Source organism: Seriola aureovittata, chromosome 3 (assembly GCF_021018895.1).
Source record: "Seriola aureovittata isolate HTS-2021-v1 ecotype China chromosome 3, ASM2101889v1, whole genome shotgun sequence".
Taxonomy (NCBI): Eukaryota; Metazoa; Chordata; class Actinopteri; order Carangiformes; family Carangidae; genus Seriola; species Seriola aureovittata.
In genome coordinates, this window is record NC_079366.1 from 5,040,511 (window position 1) to 5,060,786 (window position 20,276).

The 20,276-nt window shown below is 40.2% G+C and overlaps 1 protein-coding gene across 3 annotated transcripts in view; it reads right to left on the reverse strand.

The window, feature by feature from the left end:
* Positions 1–19,910, reverse strand: part of rptor (regulatory associated protein of MTOR, complex 1) — a 183,136-nt gene extending 163,226 nt beyond the window's left edge. For all 3 annotated transcript variants that reach the window (XM_056371167.1, XM_056371166.1, XM_056371165.1), the window contains exons 1-2: positions 18,136–19,910; positions 15,649–15,823 (exon numbers count right to left, since the gene is read on the reverse strand). In XM_056371167.1, the coding sequence (XP_056227142.1) occupies positions 15,649–15,816 (168 nt within the window). In that variant the 5' untranslated portion in view covers positions 15,817–15,823; positions 18,136–19,910. The remainder of the gene's footprint in view (positions 1–15,648; positions 15,824–18,135) is intronic.
* Between the last annotated feature and the right edge of the window lie 366 nt (positions 19,911–20,276).

Genomic DNA, 20,276 nt, shown 5'->3' on the forward strand with positions numbered 1-20,276 from the left:
AAGCACTTGATAGTTACTGATATTCTTTTAGTTTGTACTCTGACGTGTCTCATATTATCTTGTCCAAACTTCTGCATTTTCCTTTCACACTTGTTAAAGAAAGGTGTGATACAGATCCTCTGCTGACAGAAAGAACACCTTATTGCCAGTAATTTTAGTCTGTGTTAGCTCAGATCAGAGGTGTTCTTTCCTATGCTGTAAGTGCTATAATCATCAAGGTACTTTTCACCACCGCATATGGGAAATGTGAGGAGATTAAAAACATTCTGGGGTTCAGGGATGCGCTATTGTGGTGGGAATTCTTTTGAGCTGAAGAAAAGACGTTCACCAGGAGTTCAGCTTCAGATGTCTCAGGCAGAGGTATGTATTGAAAGCTTGATACACCAAAGAGGAAATGATGAACAGAACAATGTAAGCCAGTGAATCAGAGTAATATCACTCCGATTCCTCAGGATGTCTGGTCCTACTGGGGGGATATATTCCTAGACATCACATGGTTACAAGACATTTACGTACTATACCCAAATAAGGCCAATCTATAGTTTTAACCTACATGTGTGAAGATACATCGTCTTACCTACCTACTGCTATGTGTGTCACGCCCTTTGCCTCCCTTCACTTCTCCTTTTCTAGAACTGGGTTTGGGCAGTTTTCTCTAACTTATGCTTTTCCCTGCATCATTATCTATAAGACCTTGGTTTCCATGGCTACAGACAGAGGATGGTAGCAGCTTCATCTGGACACTACCTGCCATAAGAGAAGCTGAACAGTGAACCACTGTCTAACACTATGAGGTCTTCATGACCTGCACTTGATGACGTGTTAGTGTGGGCCTACAAAATAAGAAAAGAGGACTAAAAGGAAGAAAATTCCTTGACAGGTTTATCTATCAAATGACTTCTTCCTTAATACTTCTAAATCCCAAACTGTGTGTACTAAACACTTTTACATTCATTCATTTGGCAGATGCTTTTATCCAAAGCAACTTACAAGTTAGGGATAACACTAGCTTCAGTGCAGTGGGAGACCTTGGTGTAAACACTAAGTACTCAATCTATTCATAAGGCAAAGTGCAAGAAGATCAGGTAAAGAAGTGCTGTGAAAGTGCATAGTAAGTGCTAGTTAGGCATGTTAGGGTGTTAGAGGTGGAGAAGAGGTGCTCTCGGAAGAGAAGAGTCTTCAAGAGATTCTTGCCCCAAACACTCGTTCTCTTTCTAATGGAGGAAGTAAAATGATTGAGCTATGTCCGCTAAAAGCTAGGCACTCGTTCACCCTGTGTTGGAAGAGTGTTGAGGATGAGAGAGGGGTCTCAGACTTTTGGACCTCACCGTCTCTTTGTCCTTTAACCTGATTATTGGCTGTTCGTTTATTTTCGAGTGAGGTTTTTTTGTAAGGATGGAACGGATCCGTGAAAAAAATCCGTCCCGTTCGGTTCGCTTGTCTCGGTCCGGGGCATGTGTGTATTGTTCGGTTCAGGGCATACGTAAAAAAGCTGTTGGTTCACCTACGGAGAAAATCACCCCAGTGTGCCAATTGACAGCGCAAGGAGTTATTGTACCTAATATCAAACTGCCTCATTCTTCTACTACTACTACATGACATGTCCTTGACAATAACTGTATATATGTATGGTATTTCTGGAGTGTTCAAAATATAAAAAAAAAAAAACAACGTATACCGTAAACCATGATCCCAAAACCGTGACATGAATCGAACCGTGGATTTTGTGAACCGTTCCTCCCTTCATTTTTTTGCTAAATGTTCAATTTGGGAAAGTTCAGTTATATATACACAATGCATTAAATGTATAAAACTAGAAGTGTGACGCAGCACACAGGTGTATCTTGCACAATGTGCACTTTTAAACTGAAGATTGCCTCAGTTAGCCCCTCAGCTAGCTGCTAACGTGCCTGTAATTGTGCCTGTTCTCTGTCAGCTCTGCAGGGGCCGCAAAATATCTACACCAGTATCCTGGGAAAAGACATTTAGATCTAAAACATATTACAAAGAAACAGACTCAACTGGGATGAACCAGGGCAGGCTTGCCCTTTAGAATACAACAGCAGAAATGACAGCACACTTTAGAGACGCATTAATGCAAAGTCCAGAGAGAGAGAGAAAAGATGTTACTGTCATGGTAGGTGAAATGTCAAAGAAAACTGTTGACTCTCTGGGGGGAGGAGGTAACCAATCATTTCATGTTTTCAAACTCAACATCACCCAACAGCAGAAGAAATACGCAAAAGATACTGAAATGCAAAAATCTGTAAATAGTAGCATACCCGAGGTACAGCGAGGACCGGAGACTACATTTATGGCACCACAATGGGATCACATTGGTGTTAATCATCATTATAACTAACTGGCTCAAGTTGGCGAGATAATTAACATCCTAATACGAACAGCCCTGACGAAATTATTCGTTTCTGTCCAGCGTCCAGTTCAGGCTATTTATAAAACGTTTGATATTCATTTGCATGAGACTAATACAGATGAATGAGGGATGGTGTTTTTCTGCTCCAGCTCTTGATCGCGGTGCAACATGGCATGTGAGTGTGACATCACACAGATGTGCTCCACATTATTCTAAGTGATTTATCTGCTTGTTTATTCCACATATCTGCTCACACACAGAGTGAAAACACAAACAGGTAGTTCATTTATCAACCAAGTTTGGAAATTGCTAATTAGATAAAATGCAGCATGGTTTATACCAATGAATTAGTTCCTGCCCTATGGGAAACTGTGAGACCTCACACCTTGTTAATGGTGTTCAGTTGTGTTTAGTTCCCTTTACGATAAAATGAACATTAATGAAGTAGACAGAGCAGGACTGGTCTACATAAACTCTTTTACAACTGTGAGATAAGCAGGTCAATGTGGAAACCAAATCAAACACTCTGAGACACACACACACACACACACACACACACATTTTGTGTAAGTCTAAGTTCACAGTTTGGTTTCTACATTGACTCGCTTATTTCACTTTATTTATTTATTTATTTCACTCACTCAAGGACACTAGCATTTTTGCTATCGATTCATTTGACAGTTATTTTCTTAATTAAATCATCAGTGGTTTGGTCTTTCAAATCTCAGATAACAGTGAAAATGTCCATCAAATTTTCCCAAAGCACAAAGTGCCTGAAGTTGTTCCAATACTGATACTAGTATTGGAAATGCCTCTGATGCGGTCTAAAATACTGGATCAGGAACTGTCGAGACCGTGAGTCTATCCACTGATTTGATACCACGTAATGTATCGACAAACTTTATAGTTAAATAGAACAGCTAAAGGGAATTGATTTCTGGTTAATAGCTTAACGCTAGCTGCTGCCTGAGCTCACTAGAAGGTGAACATCCAGATGCTGTCCTTTTAACCAGTGCAGCTTTTCTGGCCTTTACAGCACTGGTCACACGACGCTACTCAGCCGATCATTGCAACTCAAGTGATACACACACATAAACACACACACACTATTCTATCGGTACTCGGTAACACCAATACACAAGTTCAGGTATCTGTGAGGAAAAAATGGGATCAGAACATCTGTAAGAGTGACATCTTCAAATGTCTTGTTTTATTATCACAAAACACAAAGGAAACCAGGAAACGTGCTCATTTGAGAAGCAGGAAGAGGTGAATTTGAGCATTTTTGATGATCAATCGTTCATCAAAGTAGCTGCCAATTCATTTTCTGCTAAACAGCAGCTCTTTCAGAAAACAATTCAACAAAGCTAATCAGTGGACCTTTGTTTATGTCATTTCCCAAACCACCATCTCTCACTCAGAGTTAAACTTTCATTCTGGCTCTACTTCAGCTCAATCTTTTTCCTAAAGCACCTTAGCGTGCAGCACATACACATCCCAGTGTTCACGTTTTAATATGCAGTTAACGTGTTTAATGTTTTTCTGCCAACGTCTGAACCCTTTGAATTTTTTGACTTGCTGCAGATCATGTCTTGAATTAATCACATATCTCAATTACTTGCTTTTTGAAATCTTGGAAACAACAACATTATACGAGGTCTGTTGTCATATCAATGAATTTAACTGAACTGAAATAAGTCTTTTAAGTAAGTGTAAGTGTTTTATATTCTTCACACTTGTATTCAGGACAATTAAAAGCAAACAAAAGAAACAAATTGTGCTAAAACTGATGAGCCAATGATGATCCCACAATAACTGATAATCTATTAATGATAGCTGCTTTGTAAATAGAATACTTGAATTGGTTGGACAAAATAATTTGATGACATTATCTTCGGCTCTGAGTACTTGTGTTGGGTATTTCTCACTGAAAAAACTATTTGATTAACGGATAATGAAATTAATAATTAGTTCCAGGCCTACAATAACACAGAGAGACAGCAGGGCCGTAGTCAAATTTTCATCAAAGGAAAGCGAAGCAGGAATGTTAAAAATAGTGATAATAAAAAAAAGTGAAGGCTGAGCAGGGCAGGAGGAGAGCAGGGATAAACCAGGATTTCCACTGTGAACAAAGCACCTACTGACCCATAACAAGTAGCTCTTTATCAAATGGGCGGTCCCAGTCTTTAATGTGACTATTAGCATTAATCTGAGAGGAAAGTCTAAACAATAAACAAAATTAAAGTTTAATAAAGGCATGATCCTGATTCTCATGGATTTCCAATAATCTCATAAAGTCTCCTTCTGTGTGAGGAGAAAGGAGGAGGAGGAGGAAGAGGAGGAGGAGGAGGAGGAGGAAGAGGAGAGGAAGTGGAAGACACAAATAAAGAGTGAAAAAGTCTCTTTGATGTGATAAAAAAAATCTGATGGAACAAGACAGAATTAGAAAAATATAGGGGAGGGAAGAAGAAAAGAGGGATAAATTGTGTGTGTGTGTGTGTGTGTGTGTGTGTGTGTGTGTGTGTGTGTGTGTGTGTGTGTGTGTGTGCGCACATCTTCCCGTTTAGGCTTGTGCACATAATTGGTTGCCGTCCTCCTTTCATTAATAACTGCACGGGACTCCAGGGGACTCCCCAGCCTTTTCCCTCTGCACCCTTTAAGAGTCCCATACAAACCCCCCCCCCCAACGTCAATCAATGGCCCCTGTTTATTCCATTTGTTAAGGCTCACAATAAATGAAGGTTATGGTGGAGAGTATCGATCTCCTCCGGGCGTGTCGTAGCTCGCTTGCAGCAACAGTTCAGGTATTGGACACTTCTCAAGAACAGTTGCCTATTTGACTTCATCCTGAAATACAAACAGTGTTGGATGTGGACAATACTTTTTTTAACCAAAAAGGCAGAATGCAGGTTTTTATTCAATATGTTTGAAACAAACGACTGCACTCAAAAGTTTGGGCTAAAAGCCAAACGTCACAGCTCCCTCCTGGCTGCATGACACTCAGTCGTGTAGTGGTGCCTGGAGAAACTGCTATACTCTTTATTCATGCCCCAATTTTTTTTTTTTTTCAAGCAGCAAAGGATAAATGCCCTGTCTTATAAACAGTGACATAAAACTACTCTTGCATATTTAGTTCACCCAAAATATGGGACAGTAGAATTTGCGCAGTCACTTAACCTCTGCTGCTCGACTTCAGAGAGTAAGGACCATTATGAAATTTACATTTGCCACAGTAGAGATACAGATTTTGCAATCAATACTGTCCCAACTACGTAACTATGCATCTTGAGAGAACTATTACTTAGTCCATCCATACACGAAAACATTTTTTCTCTCACCTTCCACGTATGGGCCAGTAGTTTCTCCTGTAAACTGTCTCTTGGAACAGCTGATTTGCAACATATAGTGTAGCCAGGGTATACCACCATTATAAAATTAGCATTTTTTCTAGGAGCAGTTTGCAGATATTACTGGTCCTACTAAGGCCTAATGCATGAATATTCACAGCGTAAAGCGCTGAAGTGTGGGCTCACTATGACTTCCACAGTAAAGAAGGCACTAAGGAGAACACAACAAACCTGAGAGAACACTTGGTAAAATATTCTGACGTACAGCTAACAGAGCAGCTAACAGAACAGCTAACTCAACCCACTTTGGACAAGTTCACACACCAAATTTAACAACGACCTCAACTCATGCAACCAAAATAACTCAGTCAATACCTGATTTATTTGCAAAGAGGCTCAAGCTTTTCCAAAACATAGGCCTCTCGACCTCTGCGGTCTGGACAGGGAGATAAAAGTTTTCAGTTTAAGCTGAGATAAGTAAAACATCAGAACGCCTTATTTCACTTTTTTAAAACTAACTAGCCAAGCTAGCATCTACCAACAGTCTGCATGTAAGGTGATCAGGGGACACGTGCACATTGTAGCTCATTGTAGCAACAGTTTATACCCTCCCACTCTAAACTGCATGAGTCTCTGCATGCATACTGGTCACAAGCCGCCACACCACCCACCAAGTAAATTCTCAAACTGTGGGAAACACTGAAAAATATACACGTTCTCAGCATTGTGGGGAATGGAGGCTTCTGTAATATATCCCATTGGAAACTTTTTACTCATATTTCACTCATATGGTGTTGTGTTCTTTATATTATGTAAATGTTCCTTAAAATTAGATCGCTATGCATCACTGTGCTTACAGCGTCACAATATATTGCAATGTACTGACTCGTAACCGCCTGCATCATGGTGCGTGTTCTATCGCCAGATTCTTGCCAATGCTCAGCCCTAATATTTGCTCTCTGTCTGCTCAAGTAACCTGTATTTATCCAGGGTGGGGGGATTGTGTTCCCAGCAACACCTTACTCATTTATCATATAGTTACATATTAAAATACATGGAATGACTTCAGTAATCTTCAAAACTTTAGCAGATTATTTAGGTTTCACTGTTTGCGCTCTTAAAGATGTTTAAAATGCTCTTAAACATCTTCCTTGTGCTGTACTCATTGAATCTTAATCCTAACAAACATAGGGGTTATGAGGCAGTTCTGGTCCCTTAGTCATGAAAAATATAAAACTGGGTTTGAAAAGCAAAATAATGCCTCAGTTAAGACAATGTACACAGTCTATACTTAAAACATACAAAAAAGTATAAGATTGTGATACAGGTGATGCGTGCAGAAACGCTCAAACAACTTTCTACATGATACTGTTCACTTCCCGCAGCCTCTACATCCATCTCTACCAGAAGACAAGCAGGGTTATTGCACATTTATCTTCATTCCCAATGAAAACCATCAGCATTATCCTTCCACTAATTACAATAATGCAAAGAGGAAATGAAAGATGATGTAAACTGAGACCAAGTCATATCCTTGCAACTAATGGGCTCGATAAAACCCTGTTTGTGAAGATACAAGAAAGTTCTTGGAAATCCAGAAATCCCACAGGTGTAAAAGAAACTATGTCAAAAGCGTACGAAGAAGAGATAAACAGCAGCTTGCGACAGCCTCAGAGTTCAGAACGAGGCCAGAGTCACAAGGGTGGAAGCTTTGAATGTCCAGTTTCCCCACATACTCACTATGGTTAACTCAACAAAGACATAAAATCACTAGCATGTAATTATTTATTGTACCTTGCAAACATCTTTTGTTTTCATGCTTCCATGGCCGAAAAGTCTATATGCTGCCTAATGAACTGTATACATTGATTGAATTCAACTAATGATGCAGAAGATAAAGCAGTACCGGCCACCTGCCTCATTTCCACATTACATTACATGAGCTTGGGTATTGATTATTGATTACTTATTGATTTCATTACTCCTAAGGCGAAAAACACAGAAAGGCGGTGCATGTGTGAAACCAAACAGGGGAAAATATTGGTTTAATTTAAAGTCTTGTGGATGTGTGTGACCAGCAGCTGTCGAGAAATGTGCATGATACACGTCATCTGGCAGCTAATGGAAGCCACAGTGGCTCACACTGTCTCAAATAATCATGTATGATGTCGACCTGATAATAAATTATCAAAAGAAAATTCAGATATAGTTAAAATTCTGTTTGGAAAAAAAAATAAAGACTGCCTTCAGCTGTTTGTGAGTCCAACTCTGTGGTCACAATGACAAACACACACAGCTACAAACTGTTTTGACAATTCAACATTCTGCTGTAACAAAGTGTTTCAACAACAATGTGCTGTCACTGTGTTAATTACAACAGTGCTGTCGGCATCAGGGAAAATGAAAGCACTAACTAGGCGACTAACGGGACATACTTAAAATGTTTTGATAGAATATCATGTAGGACACAGTGACGCATTGTCAAAGTAAAGCCTTGTTGAGCTAGTGTGTCTGATAATGAGAAAAAGTCAGTGTGTTTAAAGACAAGTCCAAAAGTCCCTGTTTTGGGGACTTTGTTTTATTCTGGGTTTATCATACGACCACTACATGGAACATATAAACCCAGTTTTTCATTTCCCTGTACAAACGATTCCAACAGTATCAAGGTTTCTGATAGTATGAGCTCATGTGTTTTTGGCATTTTTATGTCATGATGTATGTTTCCTCTGTTTTTGTTAATTACAGGTTAAAGTCTGACATTTCTGAATAGAATTTGTGATCAGTGGGATTTTTTTCGGTGTTATGGTGTCCAGATTTTACAGTGCATTGTATACATTTGCTTTTGTCATTTGATCACCACTAATGGAAGAGAATAATAAAATGTATTATCTGCATCCCCGCTGTCAGACTTTCACTTTCATTTCAGTGTGTAATCAGCTTTACATTCTCACCTTACTTTATGTTTTACTAACTAGGATATAATGCATCTGGTCGCGCTCGAAACAGCCTCAGGTCTTCGTGGCATTGACTCCTCAAGAAACTTTACTTTCAGATTCTGCCCCATGTCAATACGATTGCTTAACATCATTTCTGCAGATTTATCAGATGCACATTCAAGCTGCTAATCTCCCCGTTCTACGACATTCAAAAGGTCTTCTATTGAATTCAGATCTGGTGACTGTGGCCACTGAAGTTCACTGAACTCATTATGATGCTCATGAACCCAGTTTGAGACGACTTTCACTTTGTGACATGGTGCGTCTTCCTATAGTGGAAGTGGCCGTTAGAAGATGGTAAACTGTGGCCAGAAAAGGATGCACAAGGAAAATAAATATAAATAAATAAAAATTCCCCACGCCATTACACCACCACCATCAACCTGGACTGTTCAACAAGATCTTTCTAATCGCAGAACTGCTGCACACTGGATGTTTCTTTTCTGTTTTCCACATCATTCTGAGTAAAAACTGGAGAGACTGTTGCGTGTGAAAATCCCAGGAGATCAGAGGTTTCAGAAATACTCAACCCATCCCGTCTGGCACCAACTATCACGCCACAGTGACTGAGATCACATTTTTTTTCCCTCATTCTGATGTTTGATAACTGAAGCCGCTGACCTGTTTCTGCATGATTGGCAGGACGAATGGCAGCATGAATAAGCAGGTGTGCAGTGCTTGGTGAGTGTAGTGTTCACATGCACATGTTCTGGATAATCTAAAACCCCTATTATAAACAGGTTATTAAAATCCATGAAAACATACTAGCAACATGGCTACGTGGCTCTAGAGACAGCAATACCAGTGTGCTTATTTATCTGTCTCAACAAATACTTGATTGTCGATGAAAATTGGTAAAGACATTCATGGACCCCACAGGGTCAATCCTACTAACCTTGATGATCCTCTGACTTTTCTTCAAGCGCCACCAGCCGGTCACAATTTAACTTGGTCCAGCACTTTGATTTATGACCATGAACTAATAACATTCCCATCAGCGTTGGAAAAGACTTTTATCCTGTTGGAAATGACCTTTGATCTTCTCCACACTCATTAGACCGTGTAGCAGACAACAGTGTGTGTCTTATTGTGTCATTTGACGTGAACACTATCTAAATGTTTTTAACATACGGTAGGTCTACCATAATGTTTTTATCTCTGGTGAGTACATATGTTATAGGGTGTAAAGATTACATTTCAGACTTTTAATTGATTTTTTTTCCTGGAATTTCTTTGTGACTCAAGCTGTCATTCTTCATAATAATAATGAGTGTTTTTCTCTGCACATTCTTTGTTTAGAGCTGGCATTTGCCTCCCATAATGACTGTGATGCTGTGAATCTTTTTATTCTAGGAACTATTAGTCGGCGTGCGCACAGAGCCTCGTGGGACTCTTAATTAAAGTCAGGAGCACTGGAGAGGTCAGTAACTCTACAGTATGTGTGTTAGTATGTTGTCTGCTACAGGTGCCTCATTAGAGTGATCAAAATAAAGTTCAAGTTCATTAAAGTAATTTCCAAAAAAATGAAGTCACAAACATTTCTATCTTATACTGAATATAAATATTACTTGTTCTAGACTTTGATTCTCTCATTTTATGGTGCTTACATTTGACCTTGACTCCTATTACATTCTATTACATTTTGTATTGTGGTGGGCTGAAGTACATTTCAGACTGATGTTTCTTCTATATGCCATCGTCGGTTTTACCTACCAATGTAACCTGATGAAGATGTGCATGTTTCTGACTGAAGTTATCTTTCTGGGGCCTGGAGGATCCTTTTATAACAACCTACTAGCAGACATGATACGACAGAGATACATTTGCTTAGTGACTACAGTATTCTTGCCCACTTGAACTTCCAGAGATCTTATTTATTTATTAGGCTTACTAATTTATTGATGCTGTTTTTCATAACATGTATAAATCCTTACAGTTTAATCTACATATGTAACATATAACATTTGGAAAAGGATCTGTATGTAGTTTATGCACCTGAAACATTCATTTCATAGTCATTTACCTATTCAAGGTGAAAAATTTAAGGGTACACTTATTTGTCACTGCATGGGACTTTCTAATCTTTATCCCTTCATATGATACTAAAAACTGGTATATAGTGAGTTAGTTGTTACTTTCTATTGCATGTGGTTTGATGTGATTGGTTGCCGGTTTACAGCCACTCCTATTTCAGATGGCTCCTCATTGTCAAAAACCATTTGCCTGACGAAGATCTAGCACCGAAACCTTGCAAACAAATTGTTTATTGCAAGTTAAACAGTGAGTGGTATTTTGTAATTGATACTTTGGATCCATTCATCCTGCTCTTACACACCTGCCTTACTTAGATGTGTTAAATGCTCTCCTGCTTACATTTGATTTAAATGCTAAAAACATGGTGTTTAAAAAGTCCAGCCCAGAGTACCCTGACCTTCCTTAGTGCACGTTGGTCCAATGCAGCACAAATCATATTGTATGTCTTACCACCGACCTTTTGTCTATTATACATACACCACACTGTCCCTTTGTCTCCACACAATTCCTGTCCATTTATTATTGGCAGGCAAATCAGTCTGATCCACCTTCACGCTCAACAAACTCAGCTCCGGTACACACAGACTCCTAAAAATAAGCCTCAACGACGGCATTTCTGTGTCTAACAGGATATGGTGCCGGGACAAATGGGCATCAGAGGGAGACAGGACGCTGGCAGGGTTTTTAAAGAGGCTACAATGTTAGACTAGGAAGGGCTGCACATAAAGTTTGCATCATGTTTGCATCAAGCCACTCTGACGTCATGCAGCTTACAGCTCCACAGGGGATGGTGAAGTATAATAGTAACTGGGGAGACAAAAAAAGTTTCTGTGCATGCGAGGTAGGTCAACTCACACCCAGCTCTGACACAGGTTATCTGTTATTCAGAATAATGTTTAAAGCCCTGATGCTGTTTGGTGCTTTATGATAAAACGGCACATTTATTAAGCCCAAAGCTAACAGGCATTATTTAAATACATAACTACAAACAGGATTTTTCCACTGAAGATGGCACAGTGTAAAAAGTACAGGTGTAAATAATAAAATGACTGACGGCTGAATTCTGTTTAGCTGCTCCAGTTTCAAGGTCATGGTATTGTGCACGATGGCTCTCTGTCACACTGTCATGCCTTATTGTTTATTACTAACACCTGCGCTTGTGTTACTTTGACAAGTTGAAATGTCTGTTGTGAAAAAGGCCTGATCTTGCCCACTCTGGCGAATCGCTAATTAAAGATAGCAGGCGTTAATCTGTTCATTTCATTTGTAATTACAAAAAACATGCGCCACTGAAGTAAACATAAAGAAAACGGAAACAACATCTGAACCACAAACACATTTTTTATCTACAGAATATACAAAACTGAAGTAATAAGCTTTGACAGTCTTGTGTTACAGCATCTGACTGAGGAAGTTGATTTAACGTGTTCCATGATTCTTATTTCTACTGTTTTGTGTTTTTTCTAATGTGCATAATGCATCTTTAGAGCTGCTGTAAGCCCTCATAATAAATGGCACAATAACAGTCAAAAGGCACCATGAAACTGTACGACGTCAAGCATGTTGGAAGAGACTTTCAGCCCCACAACACAGGGATGAAGCCAGTGTGGAAGTGCCTTCACTACAACTCCATTAATGGTCATAACACACCGGTTCCAAAAACTCGCAGACTCCCTAAAGACCCCAACCTCTCAGTCATAACACAAGAATCAATGACGCAGTCCTACAGTGTATGTTTATAATGCATTATGCAGGTATCGGCAGTATAATACATTATCATTATTGATACAGGCTACATAGACAAGGTTACTGTTATTTCTGTTCCAGCTTTTGACTTTGTTACAAACTATGATTATTCCAGGTGGTGTTTGTGAGCTTTCAGGCTAAGAACAAGTGAACCACCTATGGATCAATGATGGTCTAAGCCTGCGCTGCAATCACTTATCTCCTCAGGTCGAGGTTCAAGTTTGTTCATTACCAACACAGGTGTCATGAACTACATTCTCCCCGAGTGTGAGAGTGAAAATAAACCAGAAAACAGGCATCTGCTCATTAAATGAATTTGACTCTATTTCATGTGAAATCAATGAAAACCTAATCCGACTCATTCAATATTTCCACCTGGTCCAACCGCACCGTTTGATCTTACCTTCTTTTACCGATTTTAACATTAACGTCAGAAATTAGTCCAAGACCATTACAGTTCCTCTCCTGTTTTGAACTAAGAAAAAAATACTCCGCTACGATTAATATTTTGTTTAACATGGTTTTCACACATCAAAAGTGTAAAAACATGGAAAACTGGGGCTAGAGGCATCTACTCTTCCTTATTGAGAAATTCTGGATCAGGCCTCACCCACTACTGCTGCTTGCTCCATGTTGTGAGGTGAAAGAGCAGAGAGTATCAAGATGGTTAGAGGAGGAAACATCAGAGAGACTCAGCAACATGTTCGAGCCTCAGTCAGACCCAGACTCAGATGAGGAGTCTGTTGAGAGAATCGGCAGCTAGCAGACGTATCAGAACTGTCAGCATAGTTAGCATTATTATTTGTTTATGTTGTTTTTTAGCTTGTAATTGGCAGTAACTGACACACTGTTAGTGGTTGTGCTAATGCTAACTCTGTCTCTCTGTACTGACAAGGTTTCCCCTATCCCCACAAGTTGACGGGATTGGTTCCGCAGGTTTGTGATGTATGAATCCCTGGCTGTTTGAATAGGTTTTTATGAGACTGTCATTGGTTCACTGCAGTTCCAAGGTGAAAATATTCAGTCATGGTGTTGACTGTTTATTTTGCTCATGATATGTCTTGTATTATATAAAAAACATCATATTGACATGACAACAAGGTTAAAAATTGGGCAACTTTTCACAAACTTAACATTAACTCATCTAGTTGCTCCAGACCTTGGACTTAACTGTACTGAAAGGCTTTCACACAGTAGGTCTGAGCACTGTTATCATGATTCCACGTGGCAGGTGCAGCTAGCGTACACACAATCATGCTGCACACAGAGTGAGATACACACACAACTCGATATCTGTCATTGGCCCAACAGGGGGATAAACACACCATTTTGACCAATGGGCCTTGTAATTGTACAGCCTCCCCCTCTCCTCCTGTCTTCATACTGAGAGAGAGAGAGAGTGTGTGTGTGTGTGTGTGTGTGTGTGTGTGTGTGTGTGTGTGTGTGTGTGTGTGTGTGTGTGTGTGTGTGTGTGTGTCTCTCTCTCCAAGAGCAAGACCTCTGATTTCCCACAGTGCAGAACATCATTTACAGCCCACTCTGAGCCTCACGCTGCACGCTTCTCTCACCAGGCTTAACTCTTCTCATACCGACTCGCTCGATATCAGAACTGCTACAGATCCTGTCCGCCAGCTTAAATCAGCCAAAACAATTACAAGGCAAGTGATCACCCACGAACAATTGAAAAGAAATGCATGAAGCTACAGAAAAACACAACTTAAATCCATCCTTTTTCAGCTACTGCAATCTTAAAAGATAGATTTGACACCAAACCATTCAAAACACAGTGAGCTCTCTTTAGCTGCAGCTCTCTGAACCACAAATGTGAAAGGACACATTCTTCATACAAGTGTACAAATGAGGGTCTACGGCCTGAAAATGCTTAAGTGATGAAAAATGAAATGTTACACAGCCAATTTAGCATGACTTTCTGACAGCAACGCCCATTCCAGCCAGCCCCTCTCACCTCTTTTAAATCAATAGCAGCCTCACACTTAATGACGCCTTCTTATTCAACGTTTCCCTGAAGCCTGACACAGTCGCTGTGGTGTAATTCCACTGATGTCCTAACAGCAGCGAGGTGTTGAATTTTCATTTGGGGCAGAGTTTGTGAGGGTTATGTATGACTACATGGCATTTGCCATCATTATAGCCGTACTGCTCTGTAGCCACGAGGCAATGAAGTAACCAGGTTGGCAACACTGCAGTGGATCAAACGACAGCTTTACGAGAGCTGACACACACCGTGGCCGTTCATGAGGGAAAGCTTTAGGGTTCTCCTGTCAAAGCATAGCATGGGTAGCCTCCAGCAGCATGAAATGAATTGGCACTATAATAAAGACGAGGGTGGCCAGTGATTTGCTGCTGTGTCCTGGCTGTTTAAAGACTGATGTCCTCTCAAAGCACAGTGTGTAGCATTGGTGCATTGGATTTGTCTCTTTAATGAACTGAAATTTTAAGAACCGGTTGATGGCTAAATGACCAATCCCAAACACCGCCTTTTCCTTTAATGCACCAATGACAGCCAAGTACAACAACGGACGACCTCTGTCATCTTGCCATTCTGGTGCCACAGCTACTGAGCACCTACGTTCAAATTCATAGGAAATTATTCAGATCTGCCTCAAAATTCTGTGGATTCTTCCCTCGCCAATGTTCAATTCTCCAGCAGGTTTGGTGTAAATCAGCTCAGTACTTTTTGCATAAACAAGCTGACAAACAAACCAACAACCCAACAAACAGGTAAAACCATAACCTCCTAGGTCTTCCTGGAGGTAACAATACAAGCCATCCACCAGACACATTTTGGTAGGAGATTAAAGTTAAAGTTGTAGTTTAGGAAATGATGACAAAATAGATGATAAGATTGATATCACTCTCATGTCTACACTGCAAATATGAAGCTATAGACAGCAGCCAGCAGCTAGCTAGCTTAGCTTAGCTTAACATAAAGACTGAAAACAGAGGGAAACAGCTATGATCTCGTAAAGTATCATGGTGACTGTTAGAATACCATTTTACTGTATGATGCCGGCCTGAATAAAATCCTTTGCTGCGGACAAGACAAGAGGAGCCGCCCAAATGACCTCAAAGCACAGCTCAGCACAGGGAGCATCCCTACCCTCCTGAATTACATGAGCAGTAAACTTACCCTGTCCTTCATCCTCCAGCTCTGTGCCAAGGCCTTGGAGCCCTCAATCTTTTCCGAGTGCCGCTTCTTCATGAAGGCCAGGGGGAGCTTCCAGTCATTCATGTCGGCCTCCTCCTCCTCAGCCAGGCCCAAGGCCGGTGAATGAAGCAAGTCTGAGTCCATTTTCATCAGGGCCCTGCGGGGGAAGGCTGGTGTTAGTAACAAAGATGTGATGGAGTTCTGTGACTGAAAATAACACCACACATCATGTAGATTTTAATAGTGTTACAGTTAGTAAACAAAAGAATCATCAGATGGGTGGAGACCTTGTTGACTGATTGATCACAGTGTGACAGAGTTAATGCTGCAATGTCTTCCCCCTGTTATTACCAACACTGGGCCCCGACAAAGGAGTGTCATTTCTCCAGTGCTATTTACTCTTTACACAGATGAATGTAGGGCTAACTCATCCTGTTTTCAGTGTTGAAGTTACAGATGATACAGTGATTGTTGGTTTCACTGAGGATGGAACAAAGCATCATGGATGCATTTGTTAATTGGTGTCACGCTAGTTTCCTTCAGCTTAATACCAAGAAAACTAAGGAAACGATTCTTGCTTTCAGAGCGAGCAGAAGAACACACCGGCACATAGCTATTAATGGCGACTGGATTAAAGGTGTAAATGAATATAAATATGGAGGGACAGTAAATGATGAAAAACTTTTATGGGATTCAATTTACAGGAAAGGATCACAACGACTGTCCTTCATAAAGAAGCTTCCACAGTTTGGAGTGGACAGACATATAATGGTTTTCTTTTATTCTAACTTTCTGCTTTATCGCTTGGTATTTCTCACTGCCTGCAGTTCATATAAACAAACTCAATAAGATTGTTAATATGTCTAGGAACACTGCGGGTGAAGGATGACAAGTAAGTGCAGGCAATTCTCCGTGATGTATCACACCCTCTCTATGGTGAATACAAGTTGTTACCATCTGCTCAGAGGTGGAGGGTACCACATTTGCAGACTTTCCTGTGCCCAGAGGTCCTTTATCTCTTCCAGCATTGCTCTGTTAAACAAATGCTCGAGATATGAGGATTGTGTCACTTGCATTAGTTTTACCTAATTCCTGATTGTTGGTGATGCTGCTGTGGAGCACTTTGTTGTTGAATGTCTGTCTTTATAATGCCTTTTGTTCTGTTGTGGTTGTATTTATCTAGGAGAATTTCCGAAAGGATAAGAAACCATACTAATTAACATCAACAGGTTCAAATTAGCCACTTGAGTTACTACTTAACTGCTGTGCTGCATGTTTAAGGGAAATCTTAAAATGACAGTTGAGTTCAGTTGCACTGATTCTTTTAAACATCACTTGGAGGAAACAAGCTGAAGTAATTTTCTCCTCATAAGGCAGGAGTTCCATCCATCAGGCAAGAGGAAGATATTTCGTAATATATGCAACCTGTCTGAACAGCCACGCTATCATCATGCGTAAATGTGGTGGTGGGCCAAAAATCATAAATAAGGCAGTAAAAACAGAACATCTACACAATAGGGCTGAGTATCACAAGTCAGTGTTTTTAAGGTACCAACAAATATCTCTGTAACAAAATCAAAAAATATCAAGTAGTGACAAGACACAGTCAGACTGCTGTATTTACTATGGAAATCTTGTTTGTTCTTGCATCACTTAGATTTAAAATTTTTGATCCTCACAGGAAGGTATCAAAAAAGTAGGTCTAGTATCATATTGTGATTATTATCAAAAAATGTCAAACAAGTCATGACCTAACTTCCACCTAAAGGGCTTTCCATGCAGCTGTGATGTTTCACACAAGCAACTCTTTCTCTTGGAACTGAGCACTGTTGCCGTGGAAACCATTCTTAACACCGTTTCTACTAATGTCAAGGTGGTGATGCATTCACTGCAACTGGCTGTGGAAAAATGACAGTTTATGACCTTCATCAAAAAAGTTACTTCATGGGATGATGATGTTTATGAGTCATGTTTAAACCTCTCCTGTTTGAATGAAGCCTGAGCAACAACTGGCACCAAACACAGACTCAGCTTTACTGTTAGCTGTCTAGCTGCCTAACTTTCCTTACTGTGGTATTAAGGTTGTTTTTACACTCGGACAGAAGGCAACACCTGGATGGTGTCATGACGGGGCTCTAGCTGGCCACAGGAGAGGAACTATGGGTTATGTGCATCTGTAGTCACGTTAACCCGGCCTGGCTGTGTCAGTCCTGACTTCACATGGAGCACCTGGCACGACAGTTAACAAACACACCGGCCAGCAAGCTAACTGTTAGCCAAGCTAACGCGGCTAATTTGACAGCTCTCCCTAAAGCCAGCTGTCTACATGGCTGGCTACATGAGAAGCGAGTGCTATTTAAAGCCTTTCTCTGCGTATCTTGCGAAACAACCTGAGCACAGAGATAATTGAGACAGAGCAGATGTGCACAAATGGCGCTGGTAGTGGCGGTGGAGCGTGTAGTTGCAGACCTCGGTGCTGTGGGATTATCTACCCGGGCTGGGGAACCTCTCCGCCTCCGGACGATGACAGACACAGTCGCACAAACAATCCTGGTCAGAAAATTGTAGGGCAGCGTCCACAGCCTGTACAGTATGTCAAACCCGTCAAATCCGAGTTGGACGGGTGCGTGTTTGCAGGGGAATCTGCGGCTCCTCTCCCCACGGCTCTTCGCTATGGGAAGGGGCTGGAGACGAGGCCCATCTTCACACGGACAGTCTGCCACAGCCACACGAAGCACCGGCCACACTTATTGATGACTGGGTCCTCAGGTCTTCTTCTACAAACCAGCGACCCGAGGAGCTGATCTGGTGGGATAGTTTTGGCGGAAATCACATAAAATCCCGAGAATTTCTCCGGAGAAGCACTTCTTCAGCACTTCTGCAAGGGCGCAGCCATCTTGGGTTGGACCCAGAATGCACTATTGGGGCGGCGAGACTGTCGTGAAACGTCACCGTCGTTGTTCGTGGCTGTCACACACCAAAATGTAAACACACACACACACACACACACACGCACGCACGCACGCACGCACGCACGCACACACACGCACGCACACATGCACACGCACACGCTCCATGGAAAACAAAAAATATTTATATGTTTTTATATCTCTCTTTGATGTCAACGGACCAGAGTTACTCACTTATCTCTTCAATAGTTGTAATTTTAAATTTAAAGTTTTTGGCGAAATATGTGAAAAATAAGGACTCCAAATATCGTTTTTATTGTGAATGTAGCTAATGATATTAATGAGTATTTTTATTCACAAGTGTCAATCTAAAAGACCAGGTTTACCATTTTCTTTCAATTTAAATGTTTGTGAAATTTTTAAATGTATTTGTCGTTGTGGTTGCCTTGTTTTGTTTTTTTGTTGTTGTTTGTTTGGGTTTTTTGAGTCCCATGAAAAGCCTTAAATGTTATGAATATTCCAATCACCATACTGAAAATTTGCATGTCTATTTACATTTTGACCATATTATTTTGTCGAAAATAAGTGAAAATCATGCACATCTGAGCAGTGTTTTGATAATCACAATAGGCAATTAAGCCACACTTACTTCACTTTTCAACCTAGAAGAAGAAGAGTTTGATTCTAGTTTAGTTTCACTCAAGCCAGGCTTTCCACGATAAGCCCTGCTTTTCTGAGCCTACAACACTCCTCTGAACTACATCAAGCTCATATTTCCATATACTGTGTGTGTGACTTCCAGTGTAGTAAAAGCGATTTTTATATTCTCTTGTACCATTGACGTACCTCACAGAAGGGCTGGACACAATAATGTGAACACCCCTTACACTAATGCTATGCAACAGTGGGGCTTTGTGAGGCTGTATTGTGCAATTTATGTTGATACTATGTATGTGTGGATTCAACTTCATGGTCATTTCTGAGGCTATTTGTGGTGGTATTGTGTTATTGTGTCACTTCTCTGACAGCCACAAAAACAATGTTACAAGCTCATTTTATGTGTGTTCATGGAATTGTGACTTTGTTTTGATGTTGTTTTGTTTTGATTCTTAATGTTCCCACTAAAGAAACAATGAAAAACTTTGAGGACTCACAAACAGCAGTAGAACTTGAGAGAAGAAGAAGAGCATCATAGAACAAAAAACTTGAATATATTTTTACTTTTATTTTGCTGTCATAGTCAGACACTTCAAATAAGAAGTTACATCTGTAATATCTGAGGAAGGTATCAGACTGTTTTGTTCGCTCATTACCATTACCAATGAAAATAAATAGTGCCGTATTTTACAAGATATTTGGCTTGATCTGTTATTTCTCTTTTTGTTCGTTCAAACAAACACTGATATTCACATTTCCTCATATTCAGAGTTTAAAACAAGTATCCCGGATTTACCTACCTTTTAAATAATTGATAGCTTAAACAACTGAGACACAGTAGAATTAATATACTGTAGTCTAGGAACATATTAACTTGAGCATAAGAGGTCAATATTTATATGCCTTTTTAGCCTGTTATTGGCTGTTATCTGGGTTTAATTGAATTATTAAATATTAATTTTGCTAATCCCAGGATCTCATGATATATCCTCATGGAGGCCTAAATCTGAATCTTAAACTCAAATCAATATTTACATTGCAGGA